Here is a 23,242-nt window from a genome sequence, read left to right on the forward strand (position 1 = left end):
TATGTTGTGTGTACCAATATCTATCTCTGTATAATGTAACATGTATATTTGTCAGTGTATGACTGAGCACATATTAATTTGAGCTATTTTACAATCTTTTAGGTGGCCATAATAGCAGGAAATTTTGAGCTGGCTGAATATATCAAAAATCACAAGGAAACAGATATTGGTAAGTAAAATATTTACAAACTAGTGACAATGAAAAGCTTTATGAAATGTTGATTGGAATCTTTAGATCCAGATTAAAATCCTATAAAGAACAGTTAAATCTGGTTTTATGTGAAATATAATCAGAAGGCTGAATATGCAGTTGATACAGAGAAATATTCTAAGTTTATCTTCCATTTTCTAAAATGTGAAGGAATAGGAAAAAGGCCAAATTGTTTTTCAGAGAGTCTTTGTTTTAGAAAATTGGATATAAGAACCACTACTGGATGATAGCTGTGTTCTGAGTAAGATGTGTTCTGAGTAAGTGTGATCAGTTTTGGACAGATTAAACACACACACAAGCCAGAGAGGGCAAAGTCCCCCCTTCAGCCAGGCTGCTGTGTACTGTGTCACCAGTGCAAAGCAGTGCTAAAGCTGGTGTAGCTGCTCACAGGAGGATTACCTCAACACAGAGATCCTCCACTGGTTAGGACCTGCATGGCACTTCCTGTCATATGCCATGCCCCCTAATTGCAGCAAGTAGAGGGTGGCTGAGAGGAAAGGAGGATGTCTGGGCCAATCCCCTGTGACAGCCCCTCGGGGTACACATACTTTACAACAGTGGTTTTCAAACTTTTTTTCTGGAGACCCAGTTGAAGAAAATTGTTGATGCCCGTGATCCAACGGAGCTGGGGATGCTGAGTTTTGGGTGTGGGAGAGGCTCAGGGCTAGGGCAGAGAGTTGGGGTGCGGGGGTGAGGGCTGAGAGGTGGGGCTGGGAATGAGGGGTTCAGAATGTGGGAGGGGGCTGTGGGATGGGGCAAGGGGTTGGGGTGCAGGAGGGGGTCAGGGCTCTGGGCTGGGGGTGCAGGCTCTGGGGTGCAGCCGGGGATAAGGGGTTTGGAGTGCAGGAGGGGCTCCAGGTTTGGGGGAGGGCTTGGGGCTGGGGCAGGGAGTTGGGGTGTGGGGGGGGGTCAGGGCTCTGGGCTGTGGGGCTCTGGGGTGGGGCCAGGGATGAGGGGTTTGGGGTGGAGGGGGCTCAGGGCTGGGGTGGGGGATTGGGGCACGGGGTTGGGCGCGGACTTACCTCCGGTGGCTCCCGGTCAGCAGTGCAGCCTAGGTGCCAGAGGCAGGCTTCCTGCCTGTCGTGGCACTGCGGACCGCGCTGCGCCTGAAGCAGCCAGCAGCAGGTCTGGCTTCTACACAGAGGCGCGCAAGCGGCTCCATGTGGCTCTCACTCACAGGCACTGCCCTCCCCCCCGGAAGGGGTTCTGGGTTTGGGGGGGGGGCTCTGAGGCAGAGGGTTGGGTGAGGGAGGGGTTCAGGGCTCTGGGCTGTGGGTGCAGACTCTGGGGTGGGGCTGGGCATGAAGGGTTTGGGGGGGACTCACAGCTGGGGCAGAGGATTGGGATGCGGGATTGGGGCATGGATTTACCTCCAGCAGCTCCCAGTCAGTGGCACAGCTGGCGTGCAGAGGCAGACTTCCCGCCTGTCCTGGCACCGTGGACCGTGGTACACCTGAAGTGGCCAGCAGCAGGTCTGGCTCCTAGGCAGAGGCGCATAAGTGGCTCCACATGGCTCTCACCCGCAGGCACTGCCCCTCCCCCCAGGTCCCATTGGCCGGGAACCGGCCAATGAGAGTGTGGAGCCGGTGCTCGGGGTGGGAGCAGTGCGCAGAGACCCCTGCCTAGAAGCCAGACCCGCTGCTGGCCACTTCTGGGGTGCAGCATGGTGTCGGAACAGGTAGGCGCTAGCCTGCCTTAGCTGGGCAGCACTGCCGACGGGACTTTTAACATCCCGGTCGGCGGTGCTGTCCAGAGCGACCCAGTGCCTTACATGCCGCGACCCAGTACTGGGTCGCAACCCGAACTTTGAAAAATGCTGCTTTAGAACAGCCTTGAATCTGCTTGAAGAGATTGACTACATATAAAATTGCATGGGTTTAATTTAAAATGGGATTTTAAGCTTACTTAGATTAACTGATTCAAAGGACTGTTTGGAGACTCTTATTTCGGTTTACACCAGGTTTATTTCAGTTTAGTTCGTTAGTTAGAAACAGGTTCAAGCTAAACCAAAAAAGCCACTCATACTGAAATAAGTGTGTCCACACAATCATTTGCACTGGTTTAACTAACTAGTGCAAGACTGTGTGTTGACAAAGCCTCAGTTATGCTGGGGCACTGGCACAGCTCATATCCCGCCCAGGATTGCGGGAATACAAATGTGGATTAAAGCCATCTTTACAACCCCCTTTCTGAGTGGCTCTCTGTGCTCATTGCTGGCAGTTGAAAACTAGATCAGATATCATGAGTTTTAATCTCATGTGATATTCTTTGTTTATTTTTTCCAAGATGTGTGGTTATTGGACAAAACTGAAGAGACTTGCATAAAACTTAAGCTTTCTAGGTAGCCCTATACTTAACATGGTGGTACACTGAAAACAGGTCCCTTCAGTTAGTTTCTTTTTCTTCTTTCTGCATTTACAACCAGTGCTGGTTTGAAAATGTCAAGTTGATGAGGTCAAGCAGTTGCTGAAAACGAACCAATTGCCTATCCCTAATGAGCATGTCATCTTATTACCCTGTGCTTACAAATGATTTTTGATGGTTCTACGACTTTGTAAAGATGTTAAAATGAAAGCAGTCAGTAGGGCTAATTCAAACGTTCCAATTTATTCCTGCAGTGTTGCTTTTTAATATTGTGGTTTTGTCCAATTCTTCTGTACACAAAGAAATATTACATTTTTCTGCACATAGTTAATTCTCTTTTTTAAAAAATTGTACACAGTACAAGAAAGAAATCAAGAAAAAGCAGAGTATAAATTATTAATTACAGGGCAAAGGCCCCATTACTGAAAAGGGATCCACTTACATGCAGCCCATGATTCCACTGCTGCAATGTCCTCAATACGTGATTAATGCTCAGCTCCACATTATTTTCTCATCAAGCATGGACAGTGTTGTTTCCCAGTTGTCTCAGTATATGACGGAAAATGGAATGTAGCTGAAAAGTAGCTGGATGAGACTCAATCCCGGGAAGGAAGGATCACCTTGTGGCTTAGGCACTTGAGCAGGATTCAGGAGATATGCGCTTAATTTCTGGCTGTCGCACAGACTTTCTTTGTGACACTGGGAAAGTCACTCTTAACCTCCCTCGATGCCTTTGTTCCTCTTCTATAAAATGGAGATAGTGAAGCTTCATTTTATCACGTGGGTGTTGTGAAGATAAATTCATCAATGCTTGTGAGACATCTTGGTACTAAGTGCTGGCTCTAGATGGATAGGTATGATGGTGGTGGCTTTGATAAAGAGTAAGCATTACTTGTTTGAATTTCTTCACATTAACTTTGATTTAACAGAGGTACTTTTCCTTTAACATTTTTAACATTAATTTTTAATAGTGAAGTTACAAAAATGTATATTTCTGGAATAGTTCCACAATGTGGACAAAGCAGGATACTGAGTGAAAAAACTGAAATAAAGAATGAGAATGGAGCTTCTGTGATGCTGAACATATAGAGCAATGCTGGTGTTTAAACTTCACCAACTTGGCCTTTATTTATACTGGGTGTATTATTACCCATTGTCTTCATCTATCTTTTGGCTGAGGTCAGACATATTGCCATATGAGTAATGCTCCTTTTTAAAGTCAGGAGGCTTCATGATGGAAAAAATGACCATCAGACAGCTGAGGAGTGGTTGAAAGAATAAGTTTCAATCCAACATCCTGATGAAGATAAGAGGGATGATTCAGATTAGGAGGTCTTTTAAGGACGTTTATTATCTGACATCTCTAGAAAAATGTCCTCTGTTTTAGAGAAGTTCCTGAAATTGAACAAGGTTATTAAAAGACATTCTATACCTATTTAACAATAACTCTTCATTAAGGTGGATGTCTATCCTCCAAACTTGGGAAACATTTAGGAATCTAAGCAACCTTGCAGTGTGTGTCCCTTGGACATGGAGGATTCATGGAGGATAGGTCCATCAATGGCTGTTAGCCAGGATGGGCAGGGATGGTGTCCTACCCTTTGTTTCCTAGAAGCTGGGAATGGGCGACGGGGTGGATCATTTGATGATTACCTGTTCTGTTCATTCTCTCTGAATCACCTGGCATTGGCTACTGTTGGAAGACAGGATACTGGGCTAGATGGACCATTGTTCTGACCCAGTATGGCCGTTCTTATGTTCTTATGTTATGTTCTTGCCCAGTGGAAGATTTTTGAATAGTTGGAGGATATGGAGTTCAGTGGTTATAGGAAGCAGACAAAAGTAGTAAACCTACCAACACAACCCAATTATTACCAATCTCATGCATTTTTGTTTTGCTGTTAAAAAAAAAAAAGGAAAGGAACCATTAATGTGGAATGAGCCTTTAGTTTTAAAGCCTGTGGAAAATGTATGTGCATTATCTTAAGATGACAAAACAAAACAGAGAAACAACAAATCATGTCTGCTTATAGGAAGAAAGGGACTTCAGTATTTATGGATACAGGATTTAAACTTCATGTATTTCCAGAACTTTTCTCTGCAGGTGGCAAGTGAGAGATGGAAATTGAACACTGGCTGCATGGAATATATGACAGGATTCTCCAACTACAAAACAGGCACTGGAACAAATCCCAGCCTTTATTTTTTTGAAGAATAAAGCCAGCAATCTTCTAACTCTTGGTAGTCTTGGTAGACTCTGTGTGGCTATTGATACTTCCTTAAATCAAAACATAATAGGCATCTAGCTAATGCAAATGGCAATCAAGATTTGTCTAAAAAAGTCCACCCATCTCTTTCTCAGGCTACATCTACACTACGGGGGGGGGTCGATTTAAGATACGCAAATTCAGCTACGCGAATAGCGTAGCTGAATTCGACGTATCGCAGCCGACTTACCCCGCTGTGAGGACGGCGGCAAAATCGACCTCCGCGGCTTCCCGTCGACGGCTCTTACTCCCACCTTCGCTGGTGGAGTAAGAGCGTCGATTCGGGGATCGATTGTCGCGTCCTGACGGGACGCGATAAATCGATCCCCGAGAGGTCGATTTCTACCCGCCGATTCCGGCGGGTAGTGTAGACCAGGCCTCAGGTGTGCCATCTTAGGGATGGTCTATTTTAATTATATACTCATGACAGGAAATGGCAGATTGGACCTAATTTCAATAACTTCATGAGCAGGTTTTCTTTTATCCTGACAGAAACAAGTTTTTGGATTTCTACAACTGAGGCATTTCAAATGTGCAAAATTATTAATCGCTTGTGACCTGTAATCTTTGGAGAAGGACCCAATCAAGGAGTCCATCTTCTGATTTTACATTTACTAATTAATGTTCCTCTTAGACCATTTTGCTGCCCCAGACTATTGCAATAGGAATTGGAAAACACATGTACATTCCATACAGAAGTCATTATGTGGTAGTCTTGTACTATATCAGTAGTAGCCACATGGCTGTGTCAGGTAATGCTGCCAAACCTGCAGTCATGGAGACCTAGCACCTGTAGTGTGATGTTTACCATTCATGGTCCTGTACAACATGTTGTAAAGAATGAGCTGCTTTGTTCAGTAGCAGTGATTATAACTTGAGTCCACTAGGAAGTCAGGATATTGCTGCTTTTATAGTAGTATGAGTTGGCACACATTGCAGATCTCTCCTCCTATGAAAAAGGAAATCTCAGTCCACTATTCTCCTAATGTCCTACATAAGCACACCTTACTTCTGGGTACATTACCTGTTCCCGTGTCCTATTCCCTTCCCACTACCTAACATTTCATAGAAATTTAGAGTGGGGTAGGGTAGGAAGTCACACACCAAACCTTGGACCTTTCAATCAAGAGGGAGAGCCCAATTAATGGCTTTGCAAAGGGCTCTTCATGGGTCTCGACCAGCCCCAACAAGCAATGCTAAGAAAATGCCCTGTTGTTACTGATGGAGTTTATAGGCATTTTCCAATCCAGTAGAAAATGACTAATATGAAGCTGGATTGCTTTTTCTCTTTTCCTACAAAGATGGCATCAGCTTTCATTCTGTGGGTCTAGCACTACAGCCCTTACTCAAGCAAAATTCCACTTCATTTCCAGGGCAGTTTGGCTTAAGTGAAGGTTGCAATATCAGACCCTCTACTTACAGCTATTATTGGTAATCCAGGGATGAGAAGGAGTCAGAAGGCCAAATTCTGCCTCAGTTTCCAGGTTGTGTGTATATGTTGTGTGAAAACAATGATATCCCTACATGTGACAAGTTTGAGTTCCATGGAGCCTGTCAAAAATATAAAGGGAAGGGTAACAACCTTTATGTATGCAGTAACATAAAATCCCTCCTGGCCAGAATCACTTACCTGTAAGGGGTTAATCAGTTCAATTAACCTAGTTGGCACCTGACCAGAAGGACCAATGGGGAAAGAAGATACTTTCAAATCTGGGGGGGGGAGGTTTTGTTTGTGCTCTTTTTGTTGGTTCCTTCTTGGGACAATGAGAGAGACCAAGCAGGTAAACCAGCTCCTAAAAGGATACATCTAAAATTACAGAAATTGTAAGTAATAGCAAGGAAATATGTTAGATTATCTTTTGTTTTAGCTTGTGAATTTTCCCTATGCTAAGAGGGAGGTTTATTCCTGTTTTTGTAACTTTGAAGTTGAGCCTAGAGGGAAATCCTCTGTGTTTAAAATCTTTTTATTACCCTGTAAAGTTACCTTCCATTCTGATTTTGCAGGTGTGATTCTTTTACTTTTTTCTTTATAATAAAGTTCTTCTTTTAAGAACCTGATTTGATTTTTTGTGTCTTAAAAACCCAAGGGTTTGGTCTGTGCTCACTTTAACTTATTGGTTAGTATATTATTCTCAAGCCTCCCAGGAAAGGGGATGAAGGGGTTTGGGGGGGATAGTTTGGGGAAATAGGAACTCCAAGTGGTCCTTTTCCTGAATCTTTGTCTAATCACTTGGTGGTGGCAGCAATACCGTCCAAGGACAAGGAAAGGGTTTGTGCCTTGGGGAAGTTTTTAACCTAAGCTGGTAGAAATAAGCTTAGGGGGGTCTTTCATGTGGGTCCCCACATCTGTTCCCCAGAGTTCAGAATGGGGAGGGAACCCTGACAGAGCCCATGCCTTTGCTGCTCAGATCATTCGATTTTTCCTTTGCTTAATGGAGATACCTTGCTGCTTTTCCTTCCACCTATTGTCAATTAAGCTTAAGTAACTCTGCATTCCTGTTAGTATATTCTGTAACTTGATGACTTTTCTGTGGCAGTCACCAACAGGAGAACAATTATCTACCAGATCACAAACTGCTACATATTTCTTAGGTTGGACACTACCAGTTTTCAGACACAAAAAGACTCTTGAAAATAACTCGTGTACCATAAGAAACTCACTGGTATTAAAAAGGATGTTCAGAGCAATCTTACTTCTAACAAGAGTGGGTGCCATTTTGGAAAACCTAATCCTGTGTAAGAGATAAAGAATTCAGAGGGGAGGGGGAAAAGGTTAACACTGAGGGATTAAAAGTAAATTCTCATATCATTGTATTTCTTGTTAAACAAGGTTCTAAACAGCAGAGAATCTTTTTTTTATTTTTGTTGCATTTTACAGATGTCCAAAAGGTAAATAAAAATTCTTATGTCATTTATTCTTCTGAAGTAACTGTGTTTGAAACAAGTTAAAAGTATTTTTGTAAGGCAAGAAAAGTTGTTGTTATGAGGCAAAAGCCTCATAACACTCAGTACATCACTCAATTTACTCTAATCCGAGATGTTCCCTAATGAGCTTTTCCAGGGATGATAAACACAGTAAAACACCTTATTTGAATGATTACATATTTTGAAACTCCCTGGAATCCAGAAATATCTTGCAGCTCTGTGCTTATACAGTTCCATCTTTTTTTTCTGTTTTGAAAGAGACATCACATCTGTTGTACAATACAATCTTCATGAACTGCACAGCAGTTACACGTTACAGATTTACACCCGTTTTCATTCGTCCTTTAATTAGTTGTACTGTCTTATTTTATTTATTCATTTATTTATTTATTTTCCAAGCTAAGGGAAAGTAATGGATTAAAAGATGTGATGAATAGAAAAGTTAATCCCTGATTGTTTTCATCCAGCCTACAGCTGTCTGCAAGTAAATGAGCACAGGAGGTTTAGAAAGCATTTGCTATACAGCATTTACTATGGCTTCTATAGGATGGAGATACAAAAAACCAACAATAATATATATAGAAATCCTGAAGCTCTCATTAGATACAGTTATGCAGATATTAAATATGTTGCAAGCTGATAATCCTTTGACTCGGATAACCTATTTTTAAATCTCTCTCTTTTTTTGCCTTGGCTCTTTGTGATGAGATGAATTATCAGATGGATTAAATGACATGGGTTGTTCTTCTTCAAGTGAACAAGGTTTGTTTATACCATACATCTTGTCCTCCAGCAGGTCTGATGATAGAAGCAAGAGGGTTTTTTGTGTGTTTTTTTTTTTTAAATATGAAACACATTGAGCTGGTGTGTGAGTTTTTGGTAGTTGATTAGCAGACTAACTAAGACTTGGATACTGTTGCTAGGCTTCAAGTCTGAATTCCTGTAGTCCTCTATAATTATGCAGAGATGTGTATGTGTGATGGTTTGTGGGTTTTTTCAAGCAGATTTTTTTTGTAATTTAATAATTTTTGTGAATGCCAAAAGTCTGCTAATATATTAAGCTTATTCTTTAAAATATACGTATTTAGTATAGGACAATTGCTTTAGAATTAAAAAAACAACAACACTTCTCATCACTAAGAAAAATAATTGGTTTTTATTAGCATTGTGGCAGTAAATACACTGTTTAAGATGAAACATGCATTTTGTTGTTAAATAAACAGAATAACTGTTTTTAAATAGCAATGATATTATGTTTTTTCATGATAAACTTGCTTTTCTAACCTATTTTCTTTAATTAGATTAGAGTAATTGAGGTCAATATTGTTGGCTTTTCAGTTGCAAATATTTAAATTAAATACTATCAGGTCCAATACATATTCTGTTTGTTTATTTTTAAGAGCCATTTAGCAGTTTAATTTTTACAGATCAGATTCCTGTAGCATATTGTCTAAGCCAGTTGTAAAAAAACACATTTAAACCAATAAAAGCATAAAAAGAAAAGGTATAGTATATCAAAAGACATAAAAATCATGTTATTTAATAGAACCAGAAGGGATGCAACTGTGTGATAAATGCCAAATGAACATGGCTATCAGATGTATGATTAATCTTTACCTGTTTCATATGCTATAAGGTATTTTCTCATGGAAAAGCACAATGTTATTAAAACAAATATAAAGGCAGCGACATTGAGATCTTTATCATTCACCATTTTAAATATATACTACATAGTATACTGTAGATACTCTTCATCTTTTGTAACCTCTTCTAGTTGTAGTCTGTTAGCCCCTACCATAAATGAATATTCATTGCTAATATCCAGAGGAAAACTTCACATTAATATTTTCTAAATTTGGTTCTCATCAAAATAAGCTGTTGATTAAAATAGGAAATAAATTGATCGTTGCCATCACTTATCAATTATTATCAAATGAATACCAAGGAATAGAGCAATTCATTTGACATGTTTTGTCAGACTGTATATAAGTGAGCAAATTGGAAAATTGGTTGTTTATCAGTTAGTGTACCTGTCTTACCTACTAGAATCAGACTTTGAATAAGATACAGTAGTTTCCTTGTCCCTTTGATCATAAGTAAGGTTTTTCTCTGTGTATGCTAGCACGTAGACATGCACTAGATACACGATTTACATCAATTTTGAAACATAAACATTATTTTCAGAAACTGTATATTTCTGGCTGATCTTTGTTTTAAATTTAGTTTATTTCTTGTGCATATTAAAATATATAAAGTTGCATATTGATAATAGATTAATTATAGTTTAGACTTTTTTATCCTTCGAACTGATCTAATGTGAAATTGGAGTACAGTGTGTCCCAAATTACATAGTACATAATTATTGCTTATGATTTGTTAGGCTTATTCTCAAATCTAAAATGAAAGTAAGAAAGGAAATGATACAATATTGAGCTCTGAATAAATGCAATAGAATTCAGAACATTATGGTCTGGTCTTGCAATCTCATCTCTTTGGCCAGACTCCTATTCCCATTGACTTCAACTGGTGCAATGATTCTCCTTCATGGACCTGATTACAGAATCAGGACCTACAGAGTAAGGTACAGTGGGCTGACATTCTCGGGTCAATACATACAACAAATATAAGCTACTAAGTTATTGAATATACAAAGATCTATGTTGCAATTTAGTAACACATGTCGTATGAATAAAAAAAATTAAGCTTAAGTATAATAAAGGAAAAGATATGATTTAAGTATATATCAAGGCAACATATGAGAAGAAATTGGTAATAACCACTGAGAGACAAAAATGGAAAGCATAGTAAGTCATATGTGAAACTGTTATTATTAAAGACATAGATTAAGTTCTTGTTTCACAAAAAAAGAAGGTAGGTGGGAGGGATACATTATCCTATAAAGGTGGGAATTAAATGCTTAAAACAACTCTGCCATTGCAACTAAACAGATAATTAGAGTTAAACTATTAGAAGTTGACCAGGCCCAGAATTTTTAAAGTAGTATTAAGCCAAGTTGAAAAACTTTTGGTGAAGATTTTAGGCTGCTCAGTAAGGGGTGAAATTCCCCCTTGTTCGAAGGATCATCACAAAGCCTCTGCATTAGTAAACTTCTATTTTTACAGCTGAAGAAGTACTTGAGTGAATTTCAACTTAATGCCTAATCCTGTGAGGCGCTGAGGACCCTAAGCTCCCATTTAAATCAATGGGAGTTCAAGGCAGTTAGCACATCTCTAGAGGAGTTCAGTACCTTGCTGACTCAGGCCCTCAGAATAATGTGCCTGATCCTTCTCCATTGAAGCTGCATTGACTTCATTGTGAACAAGAAAAAACCCAAGATTAGTAGCAGGGAAATTCAGGACTATGATAGATGTATGGCAGGATATAACTTTTCTAGATGTGGATTGTTTTGTATTGGTACATACTCTGTAATGATTTCCTGTGAGATTGAAAAGCTCACATGAAATGGAGAAACAAGAGTAAACCCAGTTATTTTCATAGAGAAAATTTGAATTGGGCTGAGTAGCTTAAATTGAGGTGGCGTAAAAGAAGGTGGGTTTGTGTTTGTTTTACATTAATTTAGGACCTGAAATCTGTTCAAGATTATTTAAACTTGAAGTTTCCTACATCAAAACAAAGAAAAGTGTGTGGGGGATGCAGTGGAGGAAAGTTAGTGGATGGAGAGAGGTTTCACTAACTACCAGTAGGAATGCAATGGCCTTTAATGCAGCTTCATAGATTATAAATCCAGGAAGGACCAGTGTGATCATTTAATCTGATCTTCTGCATAACACAGGACTTTGGAGTTGAATGGACTTTAGTTCAAACTTGAATTAATTTCTGTTTGAACTAAAGCAGGAGTGGGCAAACTTTTTGGCCCGAAGTCCACATCTGGGAATAGAAATTGTATGATGGGCCATGAATGCTCACAAAATTGGGGTTCAGAGGGAGGGAGATCAGGGCTAGGGCAGGGGGTTGGGGTGTGGGGAGAGGCTCAGGGATGCAGGCTCCAGGCAGCACTTACCTCAAGCAGCTCCTGGAAGCAGCGGCATGTTCCTTCTCCGTCTCCTATGCAGAGGTGCGGCCAGGCGGCTCTGTGCGGCCAGGTGGCTCTGCACACTGCCCCGTCCACAGGCACCGCCTCTGCAGCTCCCATTGGAGTGCCGGAGGGGGCCATTGAGCACGTAGGAGCCGGAGGGGAGTCATGCTGCTGCTTCCAGGAGCTGTGTGAAGTGGACCCACAGTATTCTTGCTGCCAAGTTAAAGAAGTATGGGCTGGATGAATGGACTGTAAGGTGGATAGAAAGCTGGCTAGATCGTCAGGCTCAACGGGTAGTGATCAATGGCTCCATGTCTAGTTGGCAGCCAGTTTCAAGCGGAGTGCCCCAAGGGTCGGTCCTGGGGCCGGTTTTGTTTAATATCTTTATTAATGATCTGGAGGATGGTGTGGACTGCACTCTCAGCAAGTTTGCCGATGACACTAAACTAGGAGGCATGGTAGATACACTAGAGGGTAGGGATCGGATACAGAGGGACCTAGACAAATTAGAGGATTGGGCCAAAAGAAACCTGATGAGGTTCAACAAGGACAAGTGCAGAGTCCTGCACTTAGGACGGAAGAATCCCATGCACAGCTACAGACTAGGGACCGAATGGCTAGGTAGCAGTTCTGCAGAAAAGGACCTAGGGGTCACAGTGGACGAGAAGCTGTGTGGCAACAAGAGCACACAGTGGACAACAGTGTGCTCTTGTTGCCAAGAAGGCTAATGGCATTTTGGGCTGTATAAGTAGGGGCATTGCCAGCAGATCGAGGGACGTGATCGTTCCCCTTTATTCGACATTAGTGAGGCCTCATCTGGAGTACTGTGTCCAGTTTTGGGCCCCACACTACAAGAAGGATGTGGAAAAATTGGAAAGAGTCCAGCGGAGGGCAACAAAAATGATTAGGGGTGTGGAGCGCATGACTTATGAGGAGAGGCTGAGGGAACTGGGATTGTTTAGTCTCCAGAAGAGAAGAATGAGGGGGGATTTGATAGCAGCCTTCAACTACCTGAAGGGGGGTTCCAAAGAGGATGGAACTCGGCTGTTCTCAATGGTGGCAGATGACAGAACAAGGAGCAATGGTCTCAAGTTGCAGTGGGGGAGGTCTAGGTTGGATATTAGGAAACACTATTTCACTAGGAGGGTGGTGAAGCACTGGAATGCGTTACCTAGGGAGGTGGTGGAGTCTCCTTCCTTGGAGGTTTTTAAGGCCCGGCTTGACAAAGCCCTGGCTGGGATGATTTAGTTGGGAATTGGTCCTGCTTTGAGCAGGGGGTTGGACTAGATGACCTCCTGAGGTCCCTTCCAACCCTGATATTCTATGATTCTGTGACCCCGACCCTGCTTCCTGTCTGGTGTGCCAGAGGGGGGCCATGCCATAGCTTCTAGGAGCCATGTGGAGTGGACCCCGACCCTGCTCCTGGTTGGAGTGCCGGAGCGGGGCAAGCCCCAGACTCCCCTCCCCAGCGGGAGCTTGAGGGCCGGCTTAAAATGGCTGGCAGGCCGAATCCGGCCCATGGGCCATAGTTTGCCTACCCCTGAACTAAAGTATATATTTTAGAAAAACTTCCAATCTTGATTTTAAAATTTCCAGCGATGGAAAGTTGTTTGTAGGTTCCAGGGCTTTAACCTCCCATTTATAATGGGAGCAAGAGGTGAGAGAAGTTGAATAAGGACACCGGAATAAAAGACAATCAGGACAAATTTCTTGATAAAGAAGTTGGAAGGAAAACAAAAGAAATTACCAAATCAGTAAGAGAAGTAAACATAGAGTAAGACAAAAGGAAAAGGAAAAATATATTAATTCAATTTTAATGGGGTGAAGAATATTAAGACTGCAAAGACTTGTTCACATGCTTAAATTTATGCACTCTGAGTAATCTCACTGAGCTACTTATAGGGTGTAAGGTAAAGCATATCTTTGTAGAGTGAGGATCTAGGCTTTTAATCCATTAATTTATCAGGGACAGGCTTTGATGTACCAAGACTCTTTGTCTGGCCTTTAATATTCATGTTACTGGAATTACTTAGTGTCCACTCCAACTCCCATTCAGGCCAATGGAAAGTTGCTTGTTGTCTAATGGAATTTAGAGCAGGCCCTTAGATGGGTGTGGTTTTAAAAATTGATACCATTTCATTATATGGCTGCCCTACCACATAAAATACCGTATTTTGTGTCATACAGAAAAACTAATATTTTCCTTCTAAATAAATTAGATTCAAATGGCATCTAAAGCAGTCACTTTAGTACCCTGGTTGCTATTATTATCTCTTTGCATACCGATATATTTCCTCCTTGCCCGCAGTCAGTCAGTGACTCCCCTACTCTGCCTGTCTCCCTCGCTCCACTATGTTTACATTAGATCAGAAGCTTGTACCTTCATTTTTAACACCCACACATACTAATTTTGCTGCTCTACCTGGTTATTTTTTGCTGTTAAGTAGGTGAAATGCTTAAGGTTAACTATACAAAGAAACCCTTTTTTTCTTCTTTATTTGGGCCAGCTACTTACAGATCCAAATTTAGTTCATATAAATGAATATTTGTTAGTGGAGGAGTCCTCTCAGAAATAATATTTAATGAATAATCTCCTTTATAGAATGAACTTCCGATATTACACCAAATATTACAATCCTATTGAAAATTGGCTTGCAAATGAATATCTATTAAAGGAATATAATTTTTGGTGCATACCATTTATTGTCACACTGTATATGAAACACCATGAAATAGGAGCTTTTTAAATGAACAGCTGTCAAATAAATATGCCACATAATTATTAACATTATTTATAGTGCCTAAAATACAAAGTAAGATACAGACTTGGCCCTGAAGAGCATTCAGACTAAATTTTAGATGTGATACGTCAAGCGAAGGCAAACTATCCTAAAATATCACTGTGTGAACAAAGAGAGTTAGTGATCTTGACTAACTACTGGCAGTCCCTTTTATTATAGGAGTGATGCCCCAAGCCCTGTCTCACAGGCATCACATTATATGGTTGCCTCTTTGTTCACACGATGGTATTTCAAGATGGTATAGTTGGTCACCAGCTCCTTGATATGTGTGATGGCTGCATCATATTGTCCATACTGTATCTTTGTCTGGTAGTCACCTCAGGAATTTTCACACATCTGAGAGCCTTGGAAGAAATTGTGTAAGATACAAATCCTGACAGTCTCTAAACTAATTTAATGTCTTTAGGTATGGGCATTTGCTATAATGCTTTTATATTTTTGGAGTCAGGTCCTAGCCTTGGAGTACAAGTCTCTCATGTATGGTACTACGGTCAATTGCAATTTCATATTGTTTTTATTCAGTTTTAGATTTACTTACCTGAGTCTTCTAGCAACTAGCTGGGTTTGTGATCATGATTTTCCATAGCTTCTGCCATATTGTCTCATGTCCAGATACCTGAATGTCATCAGCTATGCTGATCCTTGAGAGTTTTGTTAGTATGTCTTATTGGCAGTGTTGATATTGTTCCACTGCAGGTATGATCCCAAATGGCATTATCAGTGATCTGTATCAGCTTGCTGGCATCCAGCATGTGATGAAGTAGCTGCTTTCCTTATCCAGTAACACTTGCCAATATTTGTTTTTTGCATTATGAGGTAAATGGCCCTGATATGGGCCAAATGTATCAACTTCAGTTTGCTCTTAGCTCGGATAAGGTTTATATTTAATAAAACCTAAGACAGCTCCTTTGGCTTTGAGATAGCCTTTCAGTCCATCAGAGTAAGTGAAACTATTGCTAGTTCCCCAATTCTTTGTAATAAAAAGACCCTTATATGTTTAAAAGTGTTGGGAGAATGAAATATGGCTGAAATTATGAGTGATGTAAGGAAATTATGAGTGATGTAAGGAACCATAATAGATCATTAGGTTATTGAATATATTTGGAATGCATAGAAGATGAGAGGAACTTCATCAACTATACCACCATTGAGGAAGGGTCTAAATCCACATCCACAAAGTCATCTCCTGATCCATGTTTTTCATATTTTCAGAGGGTCATCTATTCTTTTAGCTTGGTGATGTAGATTGCCAGTAGGGGATGGGGCTTTCCAGAGAGGCCAAAGAACAAGTTATCCCACCCTCAACCTGGATTAGACCATGTTATTTGGCACAAGACTTGTGATCCCCTAATTTTCTCAGAAGATCTCCAGGGAGGTGCCTTTGGGTGTAGCAAACTGGAATCGCAGCCTTAAAGGTTTGAAGACCCTCCTCCTGGGCCACAACACTACCCTTGTTGCCCAGTGTGAAGTTTCTATACCCCACCCCAAGTACCAAGACCAGAGATAACATCACCTGTCTACTGAAATGCAGAGTTGACTCTGATTCTCCAAAGATCAGCAAGCTAAAGAGCGAACCTTTTCCTCTAAGTCACTGGTTTTCAAATTGTGTGTGTGTGGGGGTGACAAGGTTATCGGGGGGTGCAAGATAGGTTGTGGGGCTGTGGCCAGATGGTGTCTGGGCCAGGGCACTGAAACAGTGGGGAGAGTGTGCAGGGAGTCCCTAGTGGTTGGAGGGAAGTGAGGAGCGCAGCCCCATCCCACGGAGCTCAGCCCCGCCCTGGCAGCAGCCTGCTGCTCTCCCTCTCTTCTCCTTCCTGACTGCTGGGAGACTCCCTGTGCACTCTCACCACAACTGCCCAGCCCTGGCCCACACACCTGGCAAGCTGGAGCCCCACATATTTTAAATCCTCTGGAGCCCTGAGCAAGCGGGGGATGGAGGGTGGGGAGTTTGGTTCTACTCTGCATCATGCTGCCATGTATTCCTTCAGGACAGAGCCAGCTGTCTCCTACTGGTGCCCTGGGTATGAGCTGCCCGTTCCCACTGGGGAGTCACTTTCTGCCCCAGATGGATAGGAGTTGGGGGTGAGGGTGGGGCTTGTAATGCGACTCCAATGGAGAAAGTGATTCCAGCAAAAAAAGTTTGGGAACCTCTGCTCTAAGTAACCTTTTTCATTTTTGTTTATCTTTTTATAGTATACCTGGCATGGATGCTTACCATCTGTATTATTGAATTTTCTTTAACACTTTTAAACATGTTAATGAGAGAGAATGCATGTGTGTGTGCATTTCAAACAGCATGCACTTATCCTAATTTAAAGTAAATCCTACCTTAATTGCTTCATGTCACCCTGGGTTGTGGAAGAGTGTCTGCATAACACTACTTCATCCTCAAAAGGGAAATTATGGTTTGATTTATAGAAATATAGATTAGGTGGGAAAAGAGTTCACTGTAGAAGTCATTCCGTAAGAGGCAATTTTGATGGAGTCTGGTTATTGCTTCATAGGGCTGAGAAGCAGACTTTATTTTCTTAAGTTTCTAGGGTTAAATAAGAATTATTCAGATGTTACATTAACTTCAGCATTTAAGTCTTGGTTGTGGCTCATCTAATAATTTGGTGTTGATTCCATTCCATGTTATTGTCAAACCGTTGATTTATTAATTCAATTCCAATTATAACTTTGATTAGGTAATTGTGCTGCTTAATTCTTACTCCAGTTAGTAAGAGTTGTAAAAAGTAGTTTTGGTTTGAAGTTTACTTACTTTTAAGTTTACTTTTATTAATTTGTAATAAAGCCCATAAAATTATAAAGCTGTTTTTTCTGTCAAAAATAGCAACAAGGGTAAAGTATCCTCATCTGGGGCTAAAGGTCATTTGATAAAGTTTCCGAGCCCTTGAACTCTGGCCTTAAATTAATACATTATCTTCACAACATCAAGTACTGAGAATATTTTTGCTTTTGGCAAGTCAGGTAATATTAGTAAAGTATTCTCAGGTCAGGTAAAAATATTCAGTTCTAGTAATTTGGTAGTGAACTCTTTTTAATGATTGGTTTAAATTGCTTGGGTCTATGAAAATTCACAGCTTACCAGGCTTCTCAGAGGTTACTATTCTGCTTATCGAGCTTGTGAGTTCAATGATTACTTCTTTTTTCATTTGCTTTATTGCTTCCGTTGTTTTTTTCTTAATGCAATGGATAGTCTGCAAGCAAGGTGTTGTACTGGATGAATCATTTTATCGATTTCCAGGTATAACATGCCTGGAAGACAACCCTGTCCTTCAAAAACATCATAGCAATCTTTTAGCAGATGCCACAGTGAGTTGTTTGCTCTTATGCTTTTTGTTTTCCTGGTCTGCCTATTGTATGAATCAAGATAGGTGCATATTATCTTTCATTGGACCAACTTCTGTTGGTGGAAGGAACAAGCTTTTGAACTTCATAGAACTCTTCCTCAGGTCTGGAGAAGGTAATCAATGTGTCCAAGATAAATACAAGGTGGAACAGGTTGTTAAGCATAAGGGGTTCACTCGCTGTAGAAGACCACTTAAAATGAAGTGGGCAATTAAGGATTAGCAGGCAGTAGGGTGTGTTACAAATTGTTGTAATGAGCCATAAAACAAGTGTGTTTGTGAAGTCCATGGTTTTTAGTGTCCAGCAGAGTTATGTATATACCAGGCTTGTCTTCTGAATGTGTTGTGCAGATTTCCTTTACGGATGAGGATTGAGAGATCAGATATGGAGTGATTGCTTTGTGTAGGGTGACCAGACGTATCGTTTTAAAGGGACAGTCCAGTATTTAAGCCCTCCTGCAGGTGTCCTGACTTTTTCTTTAAAAAGGGCAAATTGTCCCGTATTTTCTGTCTTCCCCCATCAGTACTGGTGGGTCCTGCTGCTGGCCTGATCCCTGCTCACCAGCCGCCCACCCACCAGCAGTGAGTGGGGGAGGTCCAGTGGCCAACAATGGGGGTGGGGGTGCAAGGCTATTGGCGGGGCAAAGATGCAGTGCGCAGGGCCGGCCACTCCCCCTGGTGGTCCGTCAGCGCAGCCCCCACTGTGTGCTGGCTCTTGGTCAGCTCTTGGTCCCATTTCTGACTGGCGCAGGCTGTGTGCTGCGAGCTGCGGTGGCTGGTGAGTGCAGGTAGGCACCAGACAGTGGCCAGTTACATGTAACCTCTGCTGCTCACTCATCGGCCCTTTATGTGCTCCCCGTCTCGCTGTCCTCTCCCTGCTTTGCTCCTTCGCCCCTCCCCTAGCCCCGCTGCTCCTCCATATCTCCCCCGGCAGGGCACGTCCCACTCCCAGCGCCTTGCGGAGAACCAGCCCCTGGTCGGAGCGCTCAGCTCACCAACAGATTGGCTGGCTGGCTGGCTGGCTGGCGCCTTCCTTCCTCCACTGCCTCTGGCTGGGTTGGCACCCCAGGAAAGCCCAGGGTGCTGGCTAGGAGGAGCCAAGCCCTGCATGTGCTAAAGCCCCACAAGTGCTGGCACGGGGAAGCTAAGTTCTGGAGTGGTGGGAAGGAAGCGATTTCCAGCCTGTTCCCACCCTGACCATGCAAGCTCCACAGCAGCCCCAGGGCAGGAGTTTAGCACCCTCTTCCCTGGGCCCTGGTGCACCCGTGTAACCCGTTCCTGCCCGTGCTGTAGCCAGAGGTGGCTGGGTTATGTCAGTTGCCAGCAGCAGCCTGGAGGTGTTAGCTGCCTTTCGACCCTGTGTGGGCTGGAAGGGACAAGCTGCTTCCAGCCACATGGTGGGGAGGGCAGGGAGAGAAGAGGTGAGCTCTGCAGAGACACGGGCCAGGTCATTCCTTCCTCCTGACCCCTCGGCTAGAAGCAGCTCCCATCCCTTCCCTCCCCTCCCGCACAGTGCCGAAAGGCTGCTGCTGGGTACATTCTGATGTGAACCCTGGCAGAAATCTGGGGAGTGGGGCATGTGACCCTGCGCCCCTCCCCACATGTTGCCTCGGGAAGACGCAGTGCCAGGTATCAGGAGAGGCGGTTCCATCCCGGGGGCCCAGCCAGGCATGGAGGGTGGAGACCACTGGGCAGGGAGGGTTGGGCTGGTTGGTCGGTCACCCTCCCCCTCCCTTGTGAGAGAGGTGTACGGGAGTGTATGTCACCTCTTCCCATGTGAACCCTAAAGTCTTAAAGATAAGAAGGTAGAAAAAAGAATCTAACTATGCAGTATTTCTTTTGAACAGTCAGTTTGATGTTAATTTGAATGTTTATACTGCATAGTTCTCATTGATTACCGTTGAACTCGCTTGAATACGAGTAATTTTACCAGGTGTCCATATTCAGCATAGGGAAATATGGTCACCTTAGCTTTGTGAAAAGTGTTCACCCATGGGCGATAAGGGTTTTTTGTTTTTTATCATTGTTCTGTGTGGTGAGTTCATTCAAGAGCATAGTGATTGTCTCGTTTCACTCACATAGGTGTTGTTGGGGGCATTTGATGCACTAGATTAGGTACACCACATGTTGTGATACATATGTGTAGGACCAATGGATCTTGAAAGGTGTTGTGAGGATTGTAGATCATATAACAGTGGAGATATGTCCACATCTCTTGTTTGGCAGAATCCGGTGCTGCTTTGAGTTGGTGTGTCCCAGTCTGTGGAGAGTTTGCTTCTGATATTGAGCTTGGGAAGGTAGGGTGTCTGAATCATTTGTCCTAGGTTTGGTGTCACTAGAGTCGTGCATTCACTTTGTTACTGATAGCAGTGGCTTCTGTTTTACCTGAAATTTCAGCCTCTATACTTTTATTTTGTATTTTCTTTTTCATTTAAATTGTCCCAGTAGTATTGTGATTTTTGCCATCATCATATAATATTAATTTAGCTTTGCTTGGTTGCAATTTCACATTCTTCTCTTGTATAATGCTGAGGAAGTCTTTGTAGCCTAGCACATTCACTGATGCCCCACCTTCAATTTGGCATTCAGTTTCTTTTTTGTTTGTGTGCTTCTGCCTTGTCTTTGGATATGGTGAGAGTCTGAGCTTTACAAACCATTTATTTTTTATAGTTGTACACTGCATTAATGTCTCATACAGTATGTGGAAAAAATTCATCCTGAGTCACTGCTTACTTCCTCAGTATGGTTCATTTTGGTTTGGTTGTTTGTTTTTATTGTCTGCAAATATTTGGCATAATGAATTCTCTTGCCACAGTTATTACATATGACTGGGGTGACCAGACAGCAAATGTGAAAAATCGGGACGGGGTGGGGGGTAATAGGAGCTTATATTAGAAAAAGACCCAAAAATCGGGACTGTCCCTATAAAATTTGGACATCTAGTCACCCTACATATGACTCCGTATGCAGGGCATCTATCATGAATAGGGCCTTTAGCCTTGTCTAGCGTGATCACTGTACATTACTTATTGGCCAGTCTTTGGGCATGCTGAGGTAGAGCATCTTATAGGCTCAAGAAGTTTGATTTCCAACTGCAGGGGTGGAATCATCCCCAAATCTCACCCTGACTGATTTGAAAAGATTAGTAAAGGTGTTGAGACCTCAAATTTATTGTGCTTAGTGGTTGTTTTAATTCAGTCAGACAGTGAGAGGAAGGTAATAAGCCCATTGGGCCAAAGACTTATTTAACTTAAAAAATAAAAAGCCGTTAGGAAAATAAGAGAGCCCTGCTCTGCCTCTTCATTGATAGGAATGAAGACAAAGAACCCCAGCTTTTAGATAAAAATTATTTGCTCCCTGGGTCCCAGCACCATAAAGGTAGCTAGACTGTTTGACAAGCCAGATAAGAAAAGCATGAAAAGTGGGGAACTAACTTCCTTTGGTTTCTACTGCCTGAAAAGGGGTGTGTTTGGGTTCTTCAGAAGAGACTGACTTGGTAGGTATACAGTGTCATCAGTCTCCCCATATGACTCTGAATAGTGCAAAACAGATAGATCAGTCTCTTGAGAGAGGGATTTTCTCCCTGGTGTTCTTGGCAGCAAATAGACTCCCTTAGCCCTTACCCCATGCTTCATTCCAATCTGTTGTTTCCTGGGCCTCATGCAAATATTTTCCTCTTTGAAAAATTTACATAATTTTCAGGAAAATGATTAGTCCTTCAGTATTACTTGACACTTATAAGTAAGAAAACGGGCAATCTGAAGACCTTCATTAGTCAGACGAGGGAAAATAAATTTGGATAATTTGTCCACAGACAGCTAAGACTTCAAATTTGGTAGTCAGTAAGAAAATATGGTGGTTCTGATACTTTGTTTGTGGACTCAATCTCTCAAGTAAATTAAAATGAAACCCAGTTACTTCTGTGATTGTTTAAAGGCATTCTTATGGCTTTGGCTTGTTCTGTTTTCGATTATTTTGCTAGGGTTTCTCACTTTTTGTTCTTGTGTTTTTAATGTGTTTGTCTCTCATTTGGTCTCCTAGGTTTAGTTGTGTCCTCACTTTGCTGTAAAATTAAGGTTGGGATTTTTAAAAAACACTCAGTGTGCTGGTCTGCTCCCATTTGAAGTCAATGATGAAAGTCCTGTCAGATTCAATAACAGAAAGGGCAATACTGAGCACTGTTGAAAACCCAACCTAAAATCTCTTTGCAACCACAGGACTGACAATGAATCTGCACTGAGGCTATGTAATAATTAATTGAAAAATCAAGTAAAAGTTCTAGAGACAACTACTCGGTTAGTATAAATTGGTGTCGCTCCATTGACTTCAGTAGCACTATACCAGCTTACACTAGCTATGGAGCTGACCCCTAATACTTAAATAATATTATGGATAATGTCCATTTGCTTTTAAATTTAGATAATTTCTAAAGGCCATTCATTCACTAACAAAAGGACTGCCCTCATCAGAAAGTTTCCCAGGTTTTCTGAAAATTAATTACGCAAACCAGTTCTTCTTTATGAACTGAAACATGGGGATATTTAGGTTTCCATTAATGCTGAAATTTGTGATACATTTCTCGTATTTTTTAGCATTCTCTTCAGTGCTATGTGTTTTACACTTCTTTGGCCCAGGGTATGCAGTATTATTCTCTGCTTATCCTGGCTGCATTTTTGTAACCAAAAATCCAAAGAGGATGGACTGATGTATTGCAGAAATTCTTCATTTTTAAAAAAAATCAACCCAGTATGTGTGTATGTATATAGTTTCTATAAAACATGTTAAAATAGTTAGCTTGTGTGTAAATCAAGGACTATTTTGCAAATTAAACTATTTGTTACTGGCTGTAGCCATTAAATTATGTAGCAAAATATCAGAGAGAGGATCTTCCTAAAATCAAATCAAACTGTGCTTTGCACCAGCAGCAAATAATCAACCTTTTCCACAGAACTCTCCTTTCTGTTTCCTTGCCTGCTGTATTCTCCCTCTTCAGATCAAGTCAAACTGTGTCTTGCATCTTCATCCTCTGCTTGCTGCTGCTAAGTGTGCAAGGCTCTGAAAGTCAATTTACAGCAGTGCTTTTCAAACTTTTTGTATTGGTGACCTCTTTCACACAGCAAGCCTTTGAGAGTGACCCCCCCTTATAAATTAAAAATGGGAGGGGGGCTAATTTAATTTAATGGGGGCTCAGGACTGTCAGCCCCATGGAGTTGACAGCTCGTGACCCCCTTGCAACTCCCTGAGTGGTCACTACCACCGGTTTGAGAACCCCTGGTTTATAGTCTAAT

At 41.9% G+C, this 23,242-nt stretch overlaps 1 protein-coding gene across 1 annotated transcript in view; it reads left to right on the forward strand.

Annotated features, from left to right (window-relative positions):
• Positions 1 to 23,242, forward strand: part of SHANK2 (SH3 and multiple ankyrin repeat domains 2) — a 569,301-nt gene that overhangs the window by 111,146 nt on the left and 434,913 nt on the right. Inside the window, exon 9 of the mRNA XM_065403513.1 lies at positions 103 to 169. Coding sequence (XP_065259585.1) covers positions 103 to 169 — 67 coding nt within the window. The remainder of the gene's footprint in view (positions 1 to 102; positions 170 to 23,242) is intronic.

Source organism: Emys orbicularis, chromosome 4 (genome assembly GCF_028017835.1).
Source record: "Emys orbicularis isolate rEmyOrb1 chromosome 4, rEmyOrb1.hap1, whole genome shotgun sequence".
NCBI lineage: Eukaryota > Metazoa > Chordata > Testudines > Emydidae > Emys > Emys orbicularis.